At 50.2% G+C, this 17,712-nt stretch overlaps 1 protein-coding gene across 1 annotated transcript in view; it reads left to right on the top strand.

Annotated features, from left to right (window-relative positions):
• Positions 1-15,847, top strand: part of PRKX (protein kinase cAMP-dependent X-linked catalytic subunit) — a 62,946-nt gene extending 47,099 nt beyond the window's left edge. The window contains exons 5-9 of the mRNA XM_065914888.1: positions 4,044-4,139; positions 5,837-5,894; positions 7,910-7,987; positions 9,485-9,635; positions 10,764-15,847. Of these exons, the coding sequence (XP_065770960.1) occupies positions 4,044-4,139; positions 5,837-5,894; positions 7,910-7,987; positions 9,485-9,610 (358 nt within the window). The 3' untranslated portion in view covers positions 9,611-9,635; positions 10,764-15,847. The remainder of the gene's footprint in view (positions 1-4,043; positions 4,140-5,836; positions 5,895-7,909; positions 7,988-9,484; positions 9,636-10,763) is intronic.
• The last annotated feature ends 1,865 nt before the right edge of the window (positions 15,848-17,712 follow it).

The following is a 17,712-nucleotide window of genomic DNA, read 5'->3' as shown; positions in this document are numbered from 1 at the left end:
CGCAGATTCTTTGCCATCTGACCCAGCGGGGAAGCCCCGAGCTGGGTAGCGGGCATGTTGGATAAAGAAATCCTCTTTAGGACGTTTGGAAGGAACAGCGTTCCAGAAAGGAAAGAGTGTGTTCCTTCCTGAAAACCCCAGACGTGCCTCGGGGGATGTTTGGAATTCCATTGACCCCTCCGGTCCAGATTCCGGAGAGACGCACCCTATATCATCATGATTAACCACTCAAGTCTGGCATTTCTGTGAGGTGTTGCCAGGAATTCCGTGAGGCGGTAAAGAATCTGCCAGTGCAGGAGAAGAAAGAGGCGGGTTCGATCCCTCGGTCGGGGCAGGTTCGATCCTTCGGTCGGGAAGATTCCCCTGGGGAAGGGGAACGGCAGCCCGCTCCAGTATGCTGGCCTGGAGAATCCCATGGACAGCGGAGCCTGGCGGGGCTACAGTCCACGGGGTCGCTCAGAGTCGGACACGACTGAGCCCGCACGCACGCCGTTTCCCCACGGGGCAGACCGCATAAGCATCTTCCCCGTAGACGTCCGTGGACCCGATGCTTCCTGGCATCCGGCGCTCAGCAGGCTCTTTCGTTGGACGCTGCGCTTGGCGGGCAGGTGGGGCGGTGGAGGGAGGGGTGCCCGCCCAGGTCTCCTCCCTGCCTGCCCTTCCTCCTTCCCCTTGCCCTTCTCCAGTTCTTCATTCTCTCTCTCTCTGCTCACACGCCTCTGTCGTCAATCACATAGAGCAAAAAAAGCCCTTCCATGCACCCCAGCCCAGGAAGTCCCGGTCAGAAACAGGCTGAAAGGCATTCCCTGCGCTATCAGAAATGCAAGACGTTAAAGAAACGTAAAATGCAGAAAGAAACGTGAAAGGGTGCATCTTTCTGCGCCTGTGTGTGATGGGTGTTCCACCCCTGTCCCGGCAGCGGGCGGGTGTGTTCCTTCTTGAACGTTTCTGACCAGCAGAGGGTAGCGTTGGCCAGCCGTGGAATCCCAGCGGCCAGAGCACTTTTCCTAGAATGGACGCGCCGTGTCTTCTCTTTTGTCTGTATTATTACGGGGGGAAATACTGTCGTTTCACGGAATATGATAATGTGGGATGTCGTAGCAAAGATCATGTTGGAATATAGTATACGATTGGAACGTATATTGTTGGAAGATAATGGCATATTGTTAGAACATATGGGGCTTCCGTGGTGGCTCAGACGGTAAAGCATCTGCCTGCAATGTGGGAGACTGGGGTTCCATCCCTGGGTCAGGAAGATCCCCTGGAGGAGGGCATGGCAACCCAGTCCAGTACTCCTGCCCGGAGAATCCCACGGACAGAGGAGCCTGGCGGGCTACAGTCCACGGGGTCAGAAAGAGTCGGACACGATGGAGCGGCCAAAGTGTAGCACAACCTAAGTACGTTCTGATGCTTCCGGAGCCTGCACATTCTATAGTATGCTAGAATATACTACAAGAGAAATTATTAGAAGAGAGTGGGATAGGAATACAGTGTTAGGATCCATTGCAATGATTATTACATGGTTACTTAGCATATCACATGGTTATTCAACCGTTTACACAATGGTTATTATGGAAACGTAATTATTAGCTGTCTAACATTCTAATACACTCTATCCTAATGGTATCTTAGTGGGATGTGTGCTATATATGTGCCAAGTATAGCTTCATCGTGTCTGCCTCTTTCTGACCCCGTGGACTATAGCCCGCCAGGCTCCTCTGTCCTTGGGATTCTCCAGGCAAGAATACTGGAGTGGGTTGCCATGCCCTCCTCCAGGGGATCGTCCCAACCCAGGGATCAAACCTGGGTCTTCTGCATTGACAGGCGGATTCTTTACCCTCTTAGCCACCGGGAACGTTGAGGTAGGTCAAAGATGTCTATTAAAAAAAAGATCACGGATAGATGATGGGGGGGGAAATGGCAAAATTGGCATGTATTTTGTGTGTGTGTTGGCGGGGAGGTGGTTAGATACTCTGAGGCGTGTGCGATGTTCCCGGGTCAGGGCTTGGACCCCTGTCTCCTGAGTTGGCAGGCAGAGTGTTCACCGCTGACCCACCATGGAGGCCCTGGTGTGCATTTTTTAAAAAGAACATTTATTAGGCTGAATTGGGGGTCAGCTGTCAGTTGCAGCCCGCCGGCTCTTTCCTAGCGGCCTGGAGACCCTCACGTTGTGTTGCATGGACTCCGTGGATCCGGCGCGTCAGGCTCACTTGCTCCAAGGTCTTAGGTCCTCGACCAGAGATGGAAGCGGCGGCATGCGTGTCGTGAGGCGGATTCTCAACCGCTGGACCGCCAGCAAAGTTCCCGGCCATGCATTTTTCTGAGATGAAATGCCGGAGCCTGCCTTGGTGGGGCAGTACCGGCGGCCCCTCTGTTTACAGCTCGCCACGGCTGACGTCAGGATGCAAGTCGTGCCCACGTGTGTGGACGGCACCCCCTGCCTGCTTTGTTAAGACCTTTGCCATGTTGTCAAGTAATTATCCTCCAGTTAAATTAGTCAATTAAAAAAAATACTTGGAAGGAGGCTTCCCTGGCAGTCCAGAGGTTAAGGCACCGAGCTTCCACTGTGAGATACGTGGGTTCGATCCCCGATCAGGGAACTGTTATCCTATATCCCATGTCGTGCAGACAATAAGTAAATAAAATTGGGGGGAAAAAAAGGAAGGTTTCCATTGGGTTAAAGATAGACGTTTGAAGATACTTTCAAATCTGGGCGGGCGTCCGTGATAGCTCAGTTGGTAAAGAACCCGCCTGCAATGCAGGAGACTCCAGTTTGACTCCTGGGTCGGGAAGATCCCCTGGAGAAGGGCTAGGCTAGCCACCCCAGTATTGTTGGGTTTCCCTGGTGGCTCAGCCGGTGAAGAATCCGCCTGCAATGTGGGAGACCTGGGTTCCATCTCTGGGTTGGGAAGATCCCCTGGAGAAGGGAAAGGCTCCCCACCCCAGTATTCTGGCCTGGAGAATCCCGTGGACTGTATAGTCCTTGGGGTCTCAAAGACTTGGACGCGACCAAGCGAATCACACACACGTCGGATATGGGCACCGCCTTCGGCCGCTTTCCGCACTCCGCCGGCTCGGACACGCGTTCCTTCTGCTTTTTCTCCCCGGCCGGGTCTGTGGGCGCTCCCTCGTGATGAGTTTTTTCCGCTCGTTAAAGCTGCTGGTCGCACACCTCTCCCGTGACGGTGGCGTATCAGGCCAGCCCCCTCGGAGCCCCGTATGCCGCGTTCTCCGGGAGCCCGTGGAGGGACGTATGATGCGTTTTCTCCCGGGCCCGCTTCTCCATGGAGACCGTCCCGCGGCGTGTGCTCATCCAGAGCCTCCACTCAGGGCAGGAACGCCCGCCTCCCGGTCACTGCTGGAACCGGCCTCTGGCTCTCGGGCGCAGGCCCGACTCGGGGGTTTGTTCACCCAAAGGCGTTCACGCTCGGCGAGGACTGGGTGTCTCTGGGCCTGCGTGGGTTCGCGATCCACGGACGCTGCTTACCCTAGAAGTGCGGCTGGCCGGGCTAGTTGTAGTTAATACACCGTAGTGGGCTTCCCAGGTGGGCTCAGGGGTGGGGACCTTGCCTGCCAAGACAGGAGACGCAGGTTGGATCCCGGGGCTCGGGAAGATTCCCCCGGAGGAGGAAACGGCAGCCCACTCCGGTGTTCTGGCCTGGAGCATCCCACGGACAGAGGAGCCTGGTGGGCTACAGTCCACGGGGTTGCAGAGGCGGACACGCCTCAGTGACCAAGCAGCCGTCAGCCAGTGGCCTCAGAGCTGGTCACGAGGGCTCTTTGTCATTGCCTTTGCTACATTTGCCCGCCCTCTGCTATTGGGACAAACTCCGCGCTTGGCCCCTTGGAACCATGCCTTCATAGCTGGCCCCGAGTCATCCGTGGCTCCCGGGACAGAGACAGAAGTGCACACGGAAAAATAAAATTCTCTCCTGCCCATGCCAGGCGGAAGGAGCCATCCGTATAAAGCCTGGGGGTGGTTTTCTCTGTTTTTTTTCCCTACACTGGCCGCTAAAAATAAGCCGTTTTTATGTTTCTAACAGGTTTCCTCCGTTTTTCGATGACAACGCCTTTGGCATTTATCAGAAGATTCTTGCTGGCAAGATAGACTTCCCCAGACACTTGGAGTTCACTGTCAAGTAAGTCAGCCGTCTTCTCCGGTCAGCGGGGGCGTTTGTTTCTAAAGCCCCTGAGAAACGGCCCCGTGGAGGCGTCCCTGGAGGGATGACACCTCACCTCTTCATGAGTCGCAGCCGTATTTTACATCTTTTGAGATAACGGGTGTGTGTATCGTTAGCGAGTAAACGCCGTTCATCATCATATTGAATAAGGAAGCAGTTTTGTTATTTGAGAAGAAGGGCCTTGTTCTTCCCAGCTAGCTTGGCGACTGGTGCAGGTGTCCATGACTTTGCATGCTAAGTCGCTGCAGTCGCGTCCGACTCTTGGCGACCCCATGGACTGCAGCCCGCCAGGCTCCTCTGTCCCTGGGATTCTCCAGGCAAGGATACTGGAGTGGGTTTCCATGCCTTCCTCCAGGGGGTCTTCCCGATCCAGGGACCAAACCTGGGTCTCCTGTATCTCCTGCATTGGCAGGCAGATTCTATACTGCTGAGTTGCCGGGGAACCCTTGTATAATGTGAAAGTACTGTGAGTGATTATGTTACTTACATAAAATCTTTAAGGGGGAAATAGAAGGAAATGACTTCTTGAAACACGCTTTGACGTAACTGTGTTCAGTCCTCATCTGCTATGTGAATACAGGCTTCTCTATCCTTCCGGGTTCTGATTTTTTGTTGTTGTTGTTCACTTGCTCCATCATGTTCGACTCTTTGCGACCCCATGAACCGCAGCACGCCAGGCCTCCCTGTCCATCACCAACTCCCAGAGTCCACCCAAACTCATGTCCGTCGAGTCGGTGATGCCATTCAACCATCTCGTCCTCTGTCGTCCCCTTCTCCTCCTGCCTTCAGTCTTTCCCAGCATCAGGGTCTTTTCTAATGAGTCAGTTCTTTGCCTCAGGTGGTCAAAATATTGGAGATTCAGCTTCAGTATCAGTCCTTCCAATGAATATTCAGGGTTGATGTCCAGTGAGTCAGTATTCTGATACCGTCTGCTATTTAGAAGGAAAATCTCAGTGACCCAGCACACACAAAAATACTTCCGTTGCTTCCAGGAAGGCAAGGGCGTCCAGAGAGGAATCCCACAGATAAGTAGACCTACCAGGCAAAGCGTGATGACTCATATTGGTAAAATCACATGTCGTGTGGTTGGCCGGGTTTGGCCTGGCAGGTATATTTGGAATGAAGGTCGGACATCCCCAGGGCAGACAAAGTTTCTCCTGCTCATGTTCAAAGGCTGTTCGTCTCTACGTTGATTTGATCAACCTCTGCACCTTAGGTGGGTTGCAAGTCTGCATCGTGTAAATTGTTTAGGTTATTTAGGAACAGATAATGGTGAGAAAGGGGCTTCGCAGGTGGAGCTAGCGGTAAAGAACCCGCCTGCCAATTCAGGAGACACGAGATGCAGGTTCGACCCCTGAGTTGGGGAATATCCCCTGGAGAAGGGAATGGCAGTCCACTCCAGTATTCTTGGCTGGAGAATCCGACGGACAGAGGAGCCTGGCGGGCTGCAGTCCATGGGGTCGCAGAGAGTCAGACTGAAGCGACTTAGCACTCAACAGTGGTGAGAAAGGAGCGGTAGAAGATGTTTAGCCAACGTGCAGACCGACCCGCTGGGCGGGTGTCCCTGCCAAACAGGGTGGATTTATTGCTGTTGATCTGCTGTGTTTCCACGTTTCAATGTGTCTCTGTGTCTGTCTCCTTCCCCTCCAAAACAGAGACCTCATCAAGAAGCTGCTTGTTACCGACAGGACAAAAAGACTGGGAAACATGAAGGTCAGTATTTGCGTCTGCATATGTGGAACGGCAGGGGCTTCCCACTCGATATTTGCGGTGGAAAGTCTGCCTGCCACTGCAGGAAATGTAAGAGACGCGGGTTCCATCCCTGGGTTGGGAGGATCCGCTGGAGCAGGAAATGGCAACTCACTCCAGCATTCTTGCCTGGAGAATCCCCATGGACAGAGGAGCCTGGCGGGTTGCAGTCCTTGGGGGTTGCAGAGTCGGACATGGCTGAGCATCTCAGCACACATTAAGTGGTACTCACTTTAAATGCCTCTCATCTGACTTCAGACATGTCAACAACGGCAGAACAGTCTCAGCCATTCCTTGGCCAGATTTCAGATTTGATTCACCCAGAATCAGGTCTCCTCATCCCTCCAAAGAAGCCAGTGGCTCAGCAGTTATCTATAAGTTAACTAATCATCGCTTTATTTACTTAATGTATTTTTTTTCTTTTTTAATTTTCACTGATGGATAATTGCTTTACGATGTTACGTTGGTTTTTCTGCCACACACCAGCCCGAGGCCGCCATAGGGATACCTGTGTCCCCTCCCCCTTGAACGTCCCTCTCCTGATTCACATACCACGTGGTTCACCCCTTTAAATCCGACAAGCTGGACGACTTTTGCGCTGTGTTTGCAAAATGGTGCAGCCGTCACCACGGTTTTAAAGAACAGGCTCGTTCCTCCCAAAAGAAGCCAGTACTCTGTAGCTACCGCTTCTCAAGTTTGCGGACTTCCCTGACGGTTCAGCGTTTAAGACTCCAGGCTTCCGCTGCAGGCAGCCCGCTTCCGACCCTTGGCTGGGGAATCAAAATCCCACACGCTGCAAGGTCTTGGGGGAAAAAAAAAGCCCATCTCTCAAGTGAGACACCCTCAGGCTCCATCATAGTCACGTGACTTAATTTCTGGGCAGTGGTGAGCAGATGACATCATTTTGTGAACCTCATTTTATACGTCTGTAAAAGTAGCTTAGGTGGTGAAGCTTCTGCCTGCAATGCAGGAGACCCGGATTCTATCCCTGGGTCGGGAAGATCCCCTGGAGGAGGAAATGGCACCCCACTCCAGTGTTCTTGCCTGGAGAATCCCATGGACAGAGGAACCTGGCGGGGTACAGTCCATGGGGTCACAAAGAGTCAGACACGGTTGAGCGCCTAACACACACACACACACACACTCACACACACGCACACGGTTGAGCGCCTAACACACACACACACACACACACACACACACACACACACACGGTTGAGCGCCTAACACACACACACACACACGGTTGAGCGCCTAACACACACACACACACACACACACACAGTCGAGCGCCTAACACACACACACACACACACACACATACACACACGCACGCACACACACACGCACACGCACACACACACATGGTTGAGCGCCTAACACACACACACACATACACACACACACACGCACACACACACACACACACACACACACACACAATGAGCCACAGCTTCAGCTGAAGGAAATTGTCAAGGTGAAAATCCCACTTCACGTTGGGAGGGCCTGGACCATAGTTAGGCTTTGGTCTTTGGAGTCCAGAGCTCCATCCGCGTGAACACCATGTTGTCGTTTAATTGCTCAGTCCTGTCCGACTCTTGGCCACCCCGTGGACTGTGGCCCGCCAGGCTCCTCTGTCCATGGGCTTCTCCAGGCAGGAGCACTGGAGTGGCTTGCCATGCCCTCCTCCAGGGGATCGTCCCGACCCAGGGATGAACCCACATGTCCTGCATTGGCAGGCGGGTTCTTTTACTGAGCCAGCTGGTAAGCCTTGAACACCATGACTGAATTTCTGTCCGTAATGAAGAAAAGCACATAATGACACTCAAATGCCTTCACTGGCAGTTTTCTCCGGGGACAGAGGCTCGAGCCCTAGCGAACCCGTGTTTCTCTCTGGAATCGTGCGGCGCCTCTCTGTGACACGGGCTTTCCTGTCCTGCCGGCCTTCTCTGCGCTGATGACGGGTGTTCCTTTTGCAGAACGGAGCCGAGGACGTCAAACAGCACCGGTGGTTTCGGCTCGTGGACTGGGGCGCGGTCCCCGAGAGGAAGCTGAAGGTACGACCAGACGTCAGTCGGCCGGCTCGTACCCGGGGAGGCCTCAAGCTCTCCTGAACGCAAACTCGGGCTCTGAGTCTGTGGCTCAATTCCTTAGGATGAATACCTAATGGAGTGATTCTAATCGTTCATAAGTTCACGGTGTTGAGGGAAGACCTTAGCTGTAGAGTTGCTGGCTTCCCTGCTGGCTCAGTTGGTAAGCAGACCTCCTGTGATGCAGAAGTCCCGGGTTCGATCCCAGGGTCAGGAAGAGTCCCCTGGAGAAGGGACTGATAAACCACTCCAGTCTTCTTGCCTGGAGAATCCCATGGACAGAGGAGCCTGGCGGGCTGCAGTCCATGGAGTGGCGAAGAGTCTTAAAAGAACCATCTGTACCTTAGTTGAAAAATTACAAAACAAAAGATATGCCAAGGTCAGTGGTTACATCAAAGTCCAGTGGCCCCAGTTTAACCCAACAAGTGTAATCATAAAGTTTGAAATGTGAGAATTATCAGAAGTAACATTGCAAGAAGTGCGGCAGTGTTGTTGGAGACAGGACGCAGATAGACTTGCTCAGTGTTCAGTTTCTGCAAAGCTTCAACTTGCAAAAGACACAGTATGTTCAAAGTGCAATAGAATGAGGCGTGCCGAAATGTAACAAGTTCTGGGGCAGACGTGCCGCATGCTAGGTTTCTGCAAAACTTTGATTCCTTTTTTTTTTTTAAAAAGGGAGTATGTATGTGTGTGTGTGCATGTGTGTGCGCGCTTAATCACTGAGTCCTGTCCAACTCTTTGCACCCCATGGACTGTAGCCCCCCAGTCTCCTCTGTCCATGGGGATTCTCCAGGCCAGAATGCTGGAGTGGGTTGCCATCTCCTCCTCCAGGGGATCTTCCCAACCCAGGGATGGAACCCACGTCTCCTGCATGGCGGGTGGATTCTTTACAGGATGAGCCACCGGGAATCCCAAAACACTGGAGTAGATAGCCTATGCTTTCTCCTGGGGTTCTTCCCGACCCAGGATTCGAACCGGCATCTCCTCCGTTGCAGGCGGATTCTTTACCAGCTGAGCTATAAAGTGCAATAAAACTAGGCGTGCCTGAACGTAGCAAGCTTCCTGGTGCAGGCTGGCTCCTTGCAAGGTTTCTGCAAAGCTTTGATTTATTTTAAAAAAAAAAAGCAAACATACATAGTATCTGTATAGTGCAATAAAACTAGGCCTGAGGGTAACAACTTCCTGGTGCAGGCTTGATCCATGCAAAGGTTTCTGCGAAGCTTTGATTAAAAACAAAACAAATATAGTATGTTAAAAGTGTGATAGAACTCGGGCTTGCCTGGACGTTAACAACTTCCTGGTGCAGACTGGCAGCGTTTCTGCAAAGCTTTGATTTGTTAAAAAAAAAAAAACAAAAACAGCATCTGCAAAGTGCAGTCAAACTGAAGCGTGGCTGAATGTAAGATCACCCGGTGAACACAGTTCCCCTCTGACCACCGGGCTGTATGTTTGCTCGTCCCTCAGCCCCCCATCGTCCCCAAGCTGTGCAGTGAAGACGATACCTCCAACTTCGAAGCGTATCCCGAGAACGACTGGGCTTCTGCCCCGCCCGTGTCACAGAAGGAGCTGGATGTCTTCAAGAATTTCTGAGCTCGGGACTCCCCCCACCTGGAAGGTAGATCTTTATTTTATGTATTGATTTTTGAAATATCAAGGCCTCTTTTATTTCATTCATTCATTCTATCACTTGAAAGTATGTGAAAGTGTTTGAAATATCAAGGCATCTTTATTTCATTCATTCATTCTATCACTTGAAAGTATGTGAAAGTGTTTGAAATATCAAGGCATCTTTTATTTCATTTATTCATTCTATCACTTGAAAGTATGTGCAAGTGAAAGTGTTAGTCGGTGGATCATATCTGACTCTGTGTGACCCCGTGGACTGTATCCCACCAGGCTCCTCCGTCCGTGGGATTCTCCAGGCAAGAATACTGGGGTGGGTTGTCATTTCCTCCTCCAGGGGAATCTTCCCAACCCAGGGAATGGAACCTGGGTCTCCTGCATTAGCAGGTGGATTCCTTACCATCTGAGCCACCCAGGAAGCCCTGTATCAGTTGAATTCTGTTTATTTTTAAATTTCTTATATAGCTTTTTTTTTTTTTTTTTTTTTTACATATACATGCATTTCTTCTTTCTCAAATTCTTTCCCCATATAGGTTATTAGCAAGTACTGACCAGAGTTCCCTGTGCTAGAACAGTGGGTCTTGGTGGGTTGAAGCACACTTAGATTGTGAGTCTGGGTCCCTGTAGATCTTCTTCATCACAAAATGTCCTGTCTGATGGTGAGGTCCTATGTCAAGGTACCGGGAAACCGGGACCCACTTTTGTTTCTGTCATGAATCTCTTTTTCAAATTGTGGACGAACTCGGGCTAGTTCTATGGAACCTCGAGAACCCACCTTTAAAAGAAATCCTTTTACTTCATCCGGTGCTCTCGCTCCGTAGAACTTAGGCTTGGGGGTCTTTGCCATAAGAGCGTGGAAGGCATCTTTGGCTTCTTTTGCGCTACCGTTGTTTGTTGTTACTGTTGAGATGACAGATGTTCCCCGGGTGTTTTGGAAACCTAACAAAATCCAGACTTCCCTGGCAGTCCCGTGGGGTAAGACTCCCTGCTTCCATTGATGCAGGTTCGATCCTTGATTGGGGAAATAAGACCCCCTGTGCCACACAGGGTAAGCAGAAGATAAAAAAGAATAAACATTTAGAATAAAAGTAACCAAGCCCTTTGTTTTATTTCATGCCAGACACAGGGTGATCTCAGCCTGCCGGGACACACAGTGGCCCCCATGGGTGGGGGTCGACCCCATGGCCGGCCTGAGGAAGCATCTTCTTCTTGGAGTGAGGATGGTTCCGCCTCTGTATACGCCCGGATGTGTATAAAGAGAGTGCAGAGCTGTTGACGTTCGTGGCCCTGGAGTTATTTAATCTACTGGAAATCAACTGCACAGTAGGCCACCTTGAACATTTCGTTTGGTTGTAGGTTTTCTTTTTAGCTCTGCGTGTTCCTACTGGAATATCTTGGTTTCATTTTTTTTCTCCCCCTCATAGACTTGACGTTTTATGTTTGAGCTGAACTTGTTCAGATTTAACCACAAATTGCGTGTGCATGTGTGTGTGCGTTTGCTCATGTCTGTGTATAAAGAAGGCGGTATGCTTGGAGCTCAGAAATTGTGTAGTGATGTACATGTTCCTACTTTCCAGAGATTATATTTATGTTTCAGATTTTTCTTTTTTTAATGAATCTGTTCTCTTGCCGGACACAATTTTAAAAGTTATGATATATGCATTTTGTATCATCTTAGGTGCATTTTATGGTTCTATCCTGTGACGGTCTGTATCCAGTATGTTTAGTGGTTTATGTCTGGCAGCCTGGGGTCTTGAAACCAGGAGGCAAAGGAAGGAGATGTGAGTTTGAATTTTACTGCAAGCCTAAGCCACTGACCGCAAATGCTTTTCGAGGAATTTTGTCTGTGGCGTTAAAAAAAAGTTTCAGACTCTGTAGGGAGATGGCTAGCCGTTCGTATTCCAGGTTCAGTCCCCGGAGCAAACATGCATCTCCCGACACGGACGAGTCTCTTCAGCATTGGCTCGAGGAACGTAACGCACATGTTTTCCTTTTCCCCTCTGGTTTTGGGAAACGCCAGGAGCGGCAGGGACACGCTGGACCGTCTGACCCTTCCTCATTGCTGCTCGCTTTCACTTCTCCTCCTCAGCGCTGGCTGGGTTTCTGGTTTCACAGGCCTGCCGGGCCGTGCCGAACAAGCCCGGGGGAAGCTTTCCTTTTGCCTGTGGACCCGAGGGGCGGGGACCCTGTGGATCACGGACGCTGGGTGTGGACGTGCCGCCGCGGGCCAGGGGTGCCGTCTGCATCCCCCCAGGCGCGGGGTGTGTTCAGAGGAGCTTGGCGTCCGTCCTGCGCCTCACTCCACGCCTTCTTGGACCCTCCCTCTCTTCCTCCTGCCTTCTGATGCTGACCTTTGCTGTGAAAAACACCTAAGCGGGCCGTGCTTTTTCTGTCGACTCAGCCGGAAAGCGTGGCTCGGACCCGCTGTGTAAAATCCGGTCATAGGGTCCAGCCAGGCCCTCCCCCGGCGGAGGTCTGTGCATTGAAGCAGTCGGTTCTCGAGCCTTCGGTGGCTGCGGGGGATCACCCACTAGACCTCCGAGACCCCCCCGTCCCCCGAGATCCTGCACCCTCGCTTTCCCCGCGCAGAAGGGTTCAGCTCCTCGGCCCACGGGGTTGCAGGCGGAGTGTGCCCTCGGGATGTGTCGCTATAAAGGGCTGGGTGCGCCCTCAGCCCTCAGCTGCTCAGGTCTCTGCAACTCAGGTATCCTTGGGTCACCTGGTCAGTTCTTTGCTGTCGACACTGTTTTTGCCTGTGCTGGGGGCCGGAAAGCTGTGTCTTTCCCAGCTTTTGCTTCCCTCGCTTCTGCAGGCACATCTAGGGGTGTGAAGAGCTGATGTTTGGGAAAGTCATAGCAGGTTTTTTTTTTGATGTAGCACAAATGTCAGGGGACATACACGTATATGTCAAATTTGACCAGTTGCACCCTGAAGAATGGATGCTTTTGAACTGTGGTGTTGGAAAAGACTCTTGAGAGCCCCCTGGAATGCAAGGAGATCCAACGAGTCCATTCTTAAAGAAACCAACCCTGAATATTCATTGGAAGGACTGATGCTGAAGGTGAAGCTCCAATACTTTGGCCACGTGATGCGAAGAGCTGACTCATTGGAAAAGACCCTGATGCTGGGAAAGATTGAGGGCAGGAGGAGAAGGGGACAGCAGAGGATGAGATGGTTGGATGGCATCACCGACTGAATGGACATGAGTTTGAGCAAACTCAGGGAGTTGGTGATGGGCAGGGAAGCCTGGCGTGCTGCAGTCCATGGGGTCGCAAAGAGTCGGACACGACCGGGCGACTGAACAGCAAGAAGCAACTCCTGGATCAGAAGACAAGGGGTGTGCGTGCTTGAAGGAGATACGCAAGGAGATGACACCTATAAAAGCTTTGAGCTGAAGGTGCTAAATCACCCCCTTCTCGTAAATGACCTCGTCTTCAAAGAGCAGTCCATTCCGTAGGTGAGAGTCAGTCCAAGATTGAAGTAAAATAAACCTTACAATGGGCAACTCATTAAAAATTTACTTTCAAAGGGTGCGCTTGGACAGATGTTCCCGGAGAACTGTTACTTTGAGTCTGTACTTGCCCATCACCACACTGTTTGGATTAAACGGTGAGCCAGCTGGGACTGAAATTTTATCATGCCATTTCTGAACTATTACGTCGCTGAATGTTAGAAGGTTAAATGAGCAGCGGGAACCTGCACAAAGATAGAGACCCATGAGGAAAAGCAGTAAGTCTTGTGTCCTCTGACTGTAAAAATAAATGACTGTTATTTGGAGCCTTATGCTTAAGAAAATACAGAATAAATGAAACACCTTTCTTGAACACAATACAAAAGTTGTAAATACAGACATTGACCCCAAAATGCGTATTTTTCTGGCTTGGTTCTTCCTCTCCAGGATGTAATTTATGAGATGAAAATAGCACAAGAACGCATGAAAATGCGTTGCCTTAATTTTGAAGAACTATGCAGGGCAAACAAAGGTTCAAATACCATGAATGGCTCGCTGCTTTATAAAAGCGTGGTCGTTGACCATCAGCCATGCAAAGCAGATTGGACAGGAAGAGGAGTTCCAGCACTGCCAGATGGGGTTGACCTCACCTCTGACGCCCCCGGCGCCTGTTTAGTCGTCGAGAGCGTCACACGCTGGTGGCTGGGCCGTAAATTAAATGGTCTGGCGTCACGCGATGCTGGGCGTGATCAAAATGAATCTCAAAGACACGGATGGCTCGCCGCCCTGCACAACCAGAAAATTGTTCACTCCCCGGAGGCATTCTGTGATCTTGGGGTCTTGGATCAAAAGTAATCAGGGTGTGCAAGGATTTGAAGAAAGTTCGCAGCCACCGGGACAGCATTCTGAACCAGAAAAGGAGAGGTCTGTGTTTTGTTTGCTGCCGTTTGACAAGCTGGCAATATCTCCTTAAATGACAACGCTCTGTAAAATGTCTCGGGACTCCCCCCACCCCATCCCCGGTGGACCAGTGGTTAAGACTTCACCTTCCAATGTTGAGCGGGGCAGGGTGTGAGTTTAAAAATCCCTGGTCGGGGGAGCTGAGATGCCACATGCCTTACTGTCAGAAAGCCAAAAATATAAAGCAGAAGCAATGTCACAAATTCAGTAAAGACTTTAAAAATGGTCCTCGTCCCCCCCACTGCAAATTCTTATAAAGTCTTTAGGAAATGCATAGATTTCAAGAGGTGGATCGCGGTGGGTCTTGGTTTCCTCAGGGAAAAAAATGAAGCCAGCCTGCTTTGACAGCCATCTGTAAAAACGCAGAAGGAGATAAAATGCTAGCCGGTCATCATGGCATATGGCCCGTGGTCCCAGCAGTTGGGATATCCTGCTCAGCAGACATGTATCATTGGCCAGCAGTGGAAAAAAAAAATAATAAAAAACACAAAAACCATGATTTCTGCTGTCGATTTGTCAAAATATGCAAAGGAAAAAAAAAACCAAAACCAGTAACCAGATAACCGGCGTGGACGTCACAGCCTCACGATGCTTTAAAACTCCTCCCAGTCTTGCTGCTCCAGCAGGTTTGGCATCACCTGTTTTTCACCGTCTCGGGTGCTGTTTGCGTTCCTCCTCTCCATCTGTCCATCAAGACCGACCTGCCTCCCATCCGAGTCACCAGAAGCGCCAAGCAGTTGAGTGATACGATAGGCACCCCGCCCGGGGGAACCCTGAAGACTGCATTCACTCCTCATCCTAACAACAGAATCTTTGCTGTAGCTTCAGCTGCAGGAAAGATTGGAATTGTTTTTTTTTGTCCCTAGCCCTTTGATTTTGCATCACAAAATTGCATCATGTAAGTCTTTCCGTTGCTCCCAATTGAGATTAAAATGAGGTGCCTGTCTTGTTCTGTTTTCTTCCCGTGGCCCCTCTGCCTGGCGCCTATTCTATACCTGCTGAAACATCGTGTATACTGTACACTCCTTTATCTGATTCTGACTAATCAGTTCAGCTTGAGTGGGCGTTGCTGACTCACCAAGAACAAAGAGAAAAAGCGATTGTGCGATTGTCTTAAATAATATATTTGAGTCTGTGTGTGTGTCCGTCCGTGTCTTGGTGGAGGTTGAGTGGTGGGCGATGCTTCCACCAAGCGTCACGTTTTCATACCGAGCTTGTTCCTGCTGACCCCGTGTGGTCACCACCACACGCTACCCTTGATATTCAGAAAGGAAATATTCTGGAACCGTTCCCTCTAAGTTATTGTGTCTGCATTCGTCTTCTGTTGACACTCTCTTTGATCTTCCGTGGTGGACTCCTGTGTTATTTAAATAAAACTCATGGCACGTGTGTGTTTTTTTTTTTTTTTTTTTTTTGCAACTGGGATCAGAACTGTTTCTGCTCACCTGCTGCCTTTCCTGGCTCCCCGAGACGCTTTCTCTGGCTCTGCGGGGCGGTCAGAGGTTCCTTCTTTGCTCGAGGGGTGAAGCCTCCAGGGCTGGTGTTCCTCCTTCCTGCCCGAGTCATACGGGGAGCCCCACCCTGATCGCTTCAGCTTCTCAAGTGGTTTAAAAAAGAAAGAAAGAAAAAAAAAATCCTGTTTCTAAACCTCTCCATTCCTTGCACAATGAAAATCACTGTGATTTGTATATATATATATACACCCTGGGAAGATTTTACTGCTGTCTAATTTATGGAATGATACCATTGATTCCAGGTTCGTTTAATAAAACTTTGTATCTTTTAAGATAGAAGTCTGACTCCGGTTTGATTCTTTGGTCGTGGGAAAAGCTCTAAGCTTCTCTGCTTTCATCTAGCCCCGAGTGTCCGCAGTCTTTTTAAACTTTTATGTTTTGCTGAGATGTAGGTGACCACAAAATTATCTTTGTTTCAGATTTACAGCATAAGCCATTCCACATATGTCTATAAAGCAAAACAAGCAAAAGGAAAAAACCCTCTAGTACATCTCAGGGACATCCATCCCCTTTTACATAGTTACAAAGTGTTTTTCTTGTGCCGAGAAGCACTCTGCCCCTTTGAAACAAGTGGCAGGTATATGATACAGCCTTGGATTTGCTCCCGCAGAGGGCCAGATGGCCAGTATTTTGGGCATTACCTGTGCAGTGTGCAAAAGCAGCCTCAGACAACGTGTACAGCGAAGGGGTGTGGCTGTGTTGAAATAAAGTTTTATTTATATGAGGAGGCTGGGGGGCCGACAGGTTTGCCGGCCTCTCTTACCAAGTCAGCTTTGCAGCTTGTTCCACGTGTGGCTTCGTCATTGTCACCACGAAAATATTTAAAAATTTCATTCTCCTCACTCGCTCACATAGCTTGGCTTGACACGCAACTTTCCAAGTCACCTTTGCAGTTTGGTTAATTTAAAAAAAAATTGCTGTCTTTCTCACTGTAAGTCAAACCCATGTGTGATTTTTTTTAACACTTGAATCACATTCTTGCAGCCGAGCGTCAAACATCACAGGGCTTCCCCGATGGCTCAGATGGTAAAGAATCTGCCTGCATTGCAGGAAAAGTCCGTTTTATCTCGCTGTTGGTAAGATCTCCTGGAGAAGGGAATGGCAACCCACTCCAGTATTCATGCCTGGAGAATCACATGGACAGAGGAGCCTGGCGGGCTACAGTCCATGGGGTCGCAAAGAGTCGGACACGACTGAGTCAGCACACACAGAACCCTTGATAACCACCATTTTACTCTTTTTTTTTTAATTAGCCTTTTTAGATTCCACGTATAAATGAGATCATGCTGTATATGTCTCTCTCTCTGTCTAACTTATTTCCCTTAGCATAATACCCTCCAGGTGCATTTCCGTTGTGGAAAAATGGCCGGATCTCCCTTTTTATGGCCGAGTAATATTCCGTGGTGTGTATCTTCCGCACCTTCTTTATCCATCCATCTATGTACAGACGCTGAGGGTGTTTCCGTATCTCGGCTGTTATGAATCACGCTGCAGTGAGCACGCGACTCCAGATATCTTTTTCCAAATGGAAATCAAACCCACCGTGAGATATTAACTCACACCTGTCAGAGTGGCTTTTCTCGACGAGATGGGAGGTGACAGATGTTGGTGGCCATGTGGAGGAAAGGGAACCCTCGTGAACCTCGGGTGGGAATGTCGACTGGTGCAACCTCTGTGGAAAACAGCGTGGAGGCGCCTCAGAAATCAAAAGTAGAAGAGCTGTTGTTGTGGTGATGCTCATTCATGTCCCACTCTCTGTGACCCTATGGACTGCAGCCCGCCAGGCTCCTCTGCCCACGGGCCTCTCCAGGCAGGAACGCTGGGGTGGGCTGCCGTTCCCTTCTCCAGGGGATCAAGAACGACCATGAGATCCAGCAGTTCCAGTCCTGCGCGGACGCTGTGATTTAACATATAGAGATAGGATATTCTCCTCCCCCTGTCTCCTTTAAAGAAATTGAGGCTGAGAAAGGCTAAGTCATGCAACATCTCGTAGTGAATAAATCGTGGAGCTGAGATTCAAACTCTTATCTGATCCCTGCTCATTGCATTGTACCACGCATCGCAATAATAAAAGTGTTAGGACAGGCGTTGAGGAAAAAAAGAGCTAGGTTCTCTGTATTCAGATGAAAGCGTTGATTGGAGGC

This window comes from Muntiacus reevesi, chromosome X, assembly GCF_963930625.1.
Source record: "Muntiacus reevesi chromosome X, mMunRee1.1, whole genome shotgun sequence".
Lineage (NCBI taxonomy): Eukaryota > Metazoa > Chordata > Mammalia > Artiodactyla > Cervidae > Muntiacus > Muntiacus reevesi.
This window is presented reverse-complemented; position numbering and strand designations above follow the sequence as displayed.